Raw genomic sequence first — 6,740 nt, 5'->3', positions numbered from 1 at the left:
AGAGCAGGGAGAGAAGAGAAAGAGGAGAGAAGGGAAGAGGGAGAAGAGAAGGGAAGAGAAGGGAAAGTGCAGAGAGAGGAGGGAAGGGAAGGTAGCAAGGGACAGAGATGCCAGAACAAGCTCTGAGGTGATGTTTAAGTGTAGAATCATAGAATCAAGTAGGTTGGAAAAGCCCTCTAAGATGATCATCAAGCTAAGACAGGCAGCGTGATGTGCAGGGAGGTCCCAGCCCACGGTGCTTACGGTGCAGAGGAGGAGGTGGCCCACTGTCAATGCTGCCTCCGAACCCCTCGAGCTGGCAGTCCGGAGGGGCCCATCCAAAATCACAATGACAGTTGTCATTGTTGTTGCACACCTGAAAGAAAACACATGGTTTATGGCATGAAACCCAAAGAGGTCGTGGGGTGGCCCTGCCTGTCTCTGGGGAGAGGCTGTGAGCACAGCAGAGAATCATAGAATGGTTTGGGTAGGAAAGGACCTTAAAGCTCATCCAGCTCCAACCCCTGCCCTGGGCCGGGACTCATTCCACTAGAGCAGGTTGCTCCAAGCCCCTGTGTCCAACCTGGCCTTGAACACTGCCAGGGATGGGGCAGCCACAGCTTCTCTGGGCACCCTGTGCCAGCGCCTCAGCACCCTCACAGGGAAGAGCTTCTGCCCTAGATCCAACCTGAACTCCCCCTGTTTCACTCTGAACCCATCACCCCTTGTCCTGTCACTCCAGTCCCTGATGAAGGTCCCTCCCCAGCATCCTTGTAGCCCCCTTCAGACACTGAAGCTGCTCTGAGGTCTCCAGCAGCTTCTCTTCTCCAGGCTCAACAGCCCCAATGTTCTCAGCCTGTCTCCATACGGGAGCTGCTCCAGCCCCTGATCATCCTCGTGGCCTCCTCTGGACTTGCTCCAACAGCTCCATGTCCTTTTCATGCTGAGGACACCAGAACTGGACACAATATTCCAAGTGAGGTCTCAGCAGAGGGGAGCAGAGGGGCAGGATCACCTCCTTCAACCTGCTGGTCACGCTCTTGATGCAGCCCAGGTTACAGCTGGTGTCTGGGCTGCAGGCGCACTCTGCTGGCTCATGTTCAGTTTCCCATCAACCAGCACCCCCAGCAGAGCCAGGCTGGGTGCAGTCTGTGTCCTGAGATGTGTTGGTTACTCTGCTTTAGCTCCACTGTGGCAATGTTCAGCCTGTTTTGTGCAGCGGTGATGGACGGGTGGCCCTGGTCACAGGCTGTTGGGGGCTGTGGGGCTTGTACCCGTCATTAGGTGTCTGCTACCCTGGTGATGTGAGGGCACTGTGAGTCCCTGATCCATCGCTGAGGTGATGATCCTGTTGGAAGAGGTGCTACAACAATGGCGAGGAAGTGATGGCAGAGTAGAGAAGGTGTAAGATGGTGTTTTAGAATCATAGAACCAGAGAATAGTTAGGGTTGGAAAGGACCTTAAGATCATCTAGTTCCAACCCCACACACTAAACTATGTCACCCAAGTCTCTGTCCAGCCTGGCCTTGAACACCTCCAAGGTTGGAGCATTCACAACTTCCTTGGGCAACCCATTCCAGTGCCTCACCACCCTCACTGTGAAGAACTTCTTCCTTATATCTAACCTAAAGTTCCCCTGTTTAAGCTTAAACCCATTACCCCTTGTTCTACAACTAGAGTCCCTAATGAAGAGTCCAGAGTCCCTAATGAAGAGTTCCTTAAAGATAGGACTATGACTCAATTGGTTGTGTTTTTATTTGTCTCTCCAGGCTGGATTACTCATCTTCTGCGTTCCTTGGTTCTCTCTCATGGTCTGTTTCAGCTGAACCTCTCATGGGGTGCAGAAAGTTGCCCTCTCCAACTGCCTGACAGGAGGATGGAGCCAGGAGGGGGCTGGTCTCTGCTCCCAAGGAACAAGGGATGGCACAAGAGGAACCGGCCTCAAGCTGCCCCAGGGCAGGTTTAGCTGGAGCTGAGGAACAATTCCTTGCCCAGAGGGTGCTCAGGCATTGGAACAGGCTGCCCAGGGCAGGGCTGGAGGCACCGTCCCTGCAAGTGTTCACAGCCCGTGGAGCCGAGGCCTCAGTGCCAGGGGTTAGTGGTGGCCTTGGCAGGGCTGGGAATGGTTGGACTGGATGAGCTTAAAGGTCTTTTCCAACCTAGTTGATTCCATGATACTAAGAATGTGGTGGGGTAACCCTGTCTGGGCAGGGGCAGGAATTGTAACGGGAGGCTGGAAAGGGGCAGCTATTGGAAGTGGTGCCATGAAGATATCCACACGTGAAACAATTCTGCCAGCATTAATGTCCCAAATGTAGGTTGTCCGTGAGACAAAGTGCAGCCAATGGGGTACAAAATGGACCATCTTTGTGGCACTTGTAAGGAAAGTGAATTTCTAGACCTGAACATGTGTTTTTTAGATGATCGCTCCAGTTCCACCCATGTTACGTTCAGTAGCACTGACGGGTGCAGTGAAGGATGAAATGTTGTGATGTGGAAGTTGGTTTTCATGTTATTTAAGGGAACAAAGAAGTAAAAGAGTAAAAGTAACCAAGAGAAGAGTTTTGGGTGGTCAGAGCTCTGTCATAGAGCCCAAATGAATCTCTATGTTGCAGAATCAGGAATGATTCTGGACTTCTAATAGTGCTTTTGAGAGGCCAATTGACACTTCATGCTCTGCTATTCAAAGGATACTTTGAGGGGTGCTACGTACCCCTCTGCCATAGCATTTGGTGTCGCCACAATCGTTGTTGAGAAAAGCTGCACCAACACACGTCCTGTTTATGCAGATCTGCAGGAAGAGGCAGGTTGGGATTAGTGGGATGATAGAAGGACAGATAAAAGCAGTGAGGAACAGCAGGCTGAGTCCTTTCAGTCAGGCATTCTGTGCCATTCATGACTTTTCATTCTTCAAGCATAAAATGAAGATCTTGGGTTCCAGAGTCAAGGTAAAGCAAAAGGGAGAAAGAACAAACCCACTGAGGGTGACAAAGTGCAAAGGAACCACTTGTACCAAAGGAACTGAGTAACTAAGAGCTAAACATAACTGAAGGTAGGGCCAGTGCTAGTAGGAAGGACCATATGTGCCTGCTCTGTTCATACCCTTCCCTGGGTACCTGCCCGAGGCTGGTGGAGGGTTCTGGGTTGGATGGACTCTTGGACACAACCATCCTGATCTTTGTATAGAAATCAACACGTTTTCCCCAGCTCCCAGCAGTTTGTGGCTCTGGTTTTGTCCTGTCCACACCATGATGTGAACCAGACCGTAGAACTACAGATGTTCTGTTTGTGCACTGAATAACTTGGAGGCATCTTCCTGGCTCTAGGAGGCACAAACTCGTCTCCTCTGTGCAGAAGGAGTATGAAGGAGACGTGTTTTCAATGTTTACCTTACCAATGAGTTCTTTTTGGAATAGATGTTTGCATTTGGTGGTGTGAAACCCACATCTCCTGAAAGGAGAGCTCTACCAAAGCCAACCCTCAGGAGCAAATTCCCTTTTGGTGAGACTCAGCACCTCTGTTTTCCTTCAGAATACTTTTCCTGCCATGTAATAGCAGGAATCTCATCCTTTAGTGTGTTGCCAGCTCGACAGGAACTTGGTCTTCAGTGTGGGTCAAAGGGAAGAAGTGAGTCCTGTTCTTGGAACAACACTTCCAATTCTTTTGTATGCACAACAAATAAACTTTGCCTTGTTTATAGCTTCAAAAGAAGAACAAAATCTATTTATTTTCCCTTCTAATGGGGAAAAAAATACCAATTATTGTGTTTGTTCACTCCATCTGAGGGAAAAACCACACAAAACCAATACAAGATGTTGTTTTTCAGCTGCCAAAGGAGGCTTTAACAGAAGGCACGGTGGGGTTTGGATCAGAGACCAAGAACATCGCCTTTAGGACCTTTAGGACCAGAATCCCCCCATTTAATCTCTATTCCTGCACTATCCATGTATCCTCCTGGTGTTCACAGGGTACCTTGTTCCTACCACACGTTGTCCCGTCTTTCACTGCCCCCTCGTCGGGAGTGTCTGGATCCAGGTGGAAGTCAAGCCCCCAGCAGAGCATGTTGTCAATGGAGGTCTGCACCACGGTCTCTCCATCCTCCCTCACTGGTACCCTCTTGATGTTAACACACTGCACCCTTCCACACAGCACGTTCCTGGGACAGACAGACAGACGGCTGTGAGGGGACATGCGGGCTGTGGTGATCCATGGTGCTGGTGCACACCCTGCTATCAGTTTAACCTGCTCCAGCTCACTGCTGGAGCAACCCTGGGCATGGCCAGAGGTTCCAGATGTGCAGGGACAATCCTTTTGCACACTTTGCATCCAGACACCCCTTTTCTGAGGTTAAGACACTTAAACAGCATCCACACAGACTCTTTTAAGCCAGTTGGGTCAGTGCCTTGGGCACACCAGCGCAGCCCTTTGGTGGATCTCTCCAGAGATACTTCCATTTGTCATTTAGACCCCCAATTTCATGTGTTTTTCCCATTTCATATACTGTATGAGAACTACTGAATCTTATGGAGTTCAACCAGGACACGTGTCAGGTCTGGCCCCCAGGAAAACCCAATCCTGGAGCAGCCCAGGCTGGGATCTGCCCCTATTGAGCAGCTCTGGGAAAGGGATGTGAGGGACACCAGCTCCATAGGAGTGAGCAGCTGAGCAAAGAAACCCAACAGGGTGCTGGGCACCATCAACAGGGGCATCACCACGGGATAAAGGTGTCATTGTCCCACTGTGCTCGGCGCTGGTCAGGCCACCCCTGGAATATGGGCTCAGTTTGGGTCCTGCTGCACAGCAAAGCTGTGGATGGGCTGGAGAGGGGCCAGAGAAGGGCCACAAAGATGGTCCAAGGGCTGGGCAGCGTGTGAGGAAAGGCTGAGAGAGCTGGGACTGTTCAGCTGGAGAAGAGCAGGCTCAGGGAGACGTGATCCCACGTGCCAGGAGTTAAAGGGGGGCTGCAGAGGAGATGGAGACTCCCTTTGGACAGAGTCCCATGGGAAAGCCGAGGGGTGATGGGCACAAGTTACTGCTGGGGAGATTCCCACTGGACACCAGTATCCAGCACTTACTCTTCCAGGCATTTAGTGAAGTGTGTCCCGTTCCAGCCACAGTTCCCACACCGGTCACCTCGGACATTCACCTCCAGGAAGCAGCTCAGTGGGGCACGTTGGGCGGCTGTGGAGCAAAAGGAGATGTTCATGGAGGAGCAGGGACTATCCGTACCCCTTTTTCCCTCTGGATCCTTCCTGTGGTTGCATTTAACCTGCCATGGTTTATGTTCCGATCCTCTTCTGGACCAGAATAATCAGTGTGAGAATGAAGGGGCTAAATGAAGAGATTTTGCCACCAAGACATTGACCAATGGTCACAGGGACCATGGTCATTTATACAGAAGAATATGGAACATAAATTGGATTCAAAGCCTAAATTCTTTCCCAGTCCTATTTTTCTCTGTATATCTTTAACCTGCTGTGTGACACAGCAAGTATCTCCAATACCAGCGGGCATCTCCCATTGACCATGAAACCATGGTCACCACCGTTGTATTCCATGTCAGGAACCCTCCATTCCTGTTAGAGGTCAGAACCAGCTCAGAGATGTGGGTTTCAATAAGACAGAACCATTTCTAACCCGGGGGACTCCAGTTTTGTCAGAGCATCTTCATGTCTGTGAAGTACCAGAGGACTGAGGGAGAAGTCAGAGAGGCTGAGGTCCATGCAGGGTTCCCAAGTGTTCAAGCATCTAAAATGTTCTCAAAGTAAACCCCATTGCCCAGCTGTCCTACAGACGAGGCCAAGGTCTGCTGGTGATCTTGATAGCCACCGTTTCTATCACATGGTGATAGCAGCATGTGAAGGCTGGTGTGACAATGCCTTGGTGTCCCATGTCGAAACAAGGTCAAAAATGTTCCGCCTTAGCAATTCCCTTGTCCTTCCCAGCAATGCCTTTCATGAGACATGCTACTGGCTTCATGTGCAGGGGTTCTCCAAACTGCTCTTAAATGGGGTAAGGTCACAGAGGAACCATGGTTCTACTTACAGAAGACTTTTGTATGTTCATATTCTTCACTGTGAGGGTGGTGAGACATTGGAACAGAGAAGCTGTGGCTGCCCCATCCCTGGCAGTGTTCAAGGCCAGGTTGGACACAGGGGCTTGGAGCAACCTGCTCTAGTGGAAGGTGTCCCTGCCCGGGGCAGGGGTTGGAGCTGGAGGAGCTTTAAGGTCCCTTCACCCCAAACCATTCCATGACTCCATGAGACATCTTACCTTTGCCAAATAAAGCTTTGCACTGTGCCTCATGGCTGTGGCAGTTCCCATCGTAGCAGTGGTCATTGTCTCCACATATGGTTCCATCTTGCTTGAAGGTATCCAAGGGGCAGAGAGCAAAGGAGCCGTTGCAGTACTCGGGAAGGTCACAGATGTTGGTCTTGTCTCTACAGATTTTTCCTGCTGGATGAAACTGCAAAGAAAAGCCCCAAATGAGTTTTGGCTGGATTCATTTTCCACAGGATCTGGCCCAAATTACTGATGCCCCCGTGGCAAGAGCTTAGGAAATGTCCCAAGAGGGTAAGATAAAGAACAGCAACTTGAATTTGCAACGTGTCAGACAGAATAAGGACTGGAGGACTGAAGTCCTTGCTGTCCTATGGAAATGGAGCCATTGCACATGGAGATTGCTCATATTCCATCAGGGAAACTGGAATTCTTGGTTCATTGAATCCACAAACACCATGTTGCTGGATTTTCCCTGAAAG

General features: G+C 50.4%; 1 protein-coding gene across 1 annotated transcript in view; it reads right to left on the bottom strand.

Annotated features, from left to right (window-relative positions):
- LOC104410359 (disintegrin and metalloproteinase domain-containing protein 9-like) overlaps positions 1 to 6,740 on the bottom strand; it is a gene marked incomplete at both ends in the record, with an annotated part of 12,315 nt that overhangs the window by 1,667 nt on the left and 3,908 nt on the right. Inside the window, 5 exons of the mRNA XM_010020504.1 lie at positions 244 to 355; positions 2,693 to 2,770; positions 3,952 to 4,135; positions 5,055 to 5,160; positions 6,253 to 6,445. Coding sequence (XP_010018806.1) covers positions 244 to 355; positions 2,693 to 2,770; positions 3,952 to 4,135; positions 5,055 to 5,160; positions 6,253 to 6,445 — 673 coding nt within the window. The remainder of the gene's footprint in view (positions 1 to 243; positions 356 to 2,692; positions 2,771 to 3,951; positions 4,136 to 5,054; positions 5,161 to 6,252; positions 6,446 to 6,740) is intronic.

Source organism: Nestor notabilis, unplaced genomic scaffold (assembly GCF_000696875.1).
Source record: "Nestor notabilis isolate BGI_N333 unplaced genomic scaffold, ASM69687v1 scaffold10938, whole genome shotgun sequence".
In the NCBI taxonomy this organism is placed as follows: domain Eukaryota; kingdom Metazoa; phylum Chordata; class Aves; order Psittaciformes; family Psittacidae; genus Nestor; species Nestor notabilis.
This window is presented reverse-complemented; position numbering and strand designations above follow the sequence as displayed.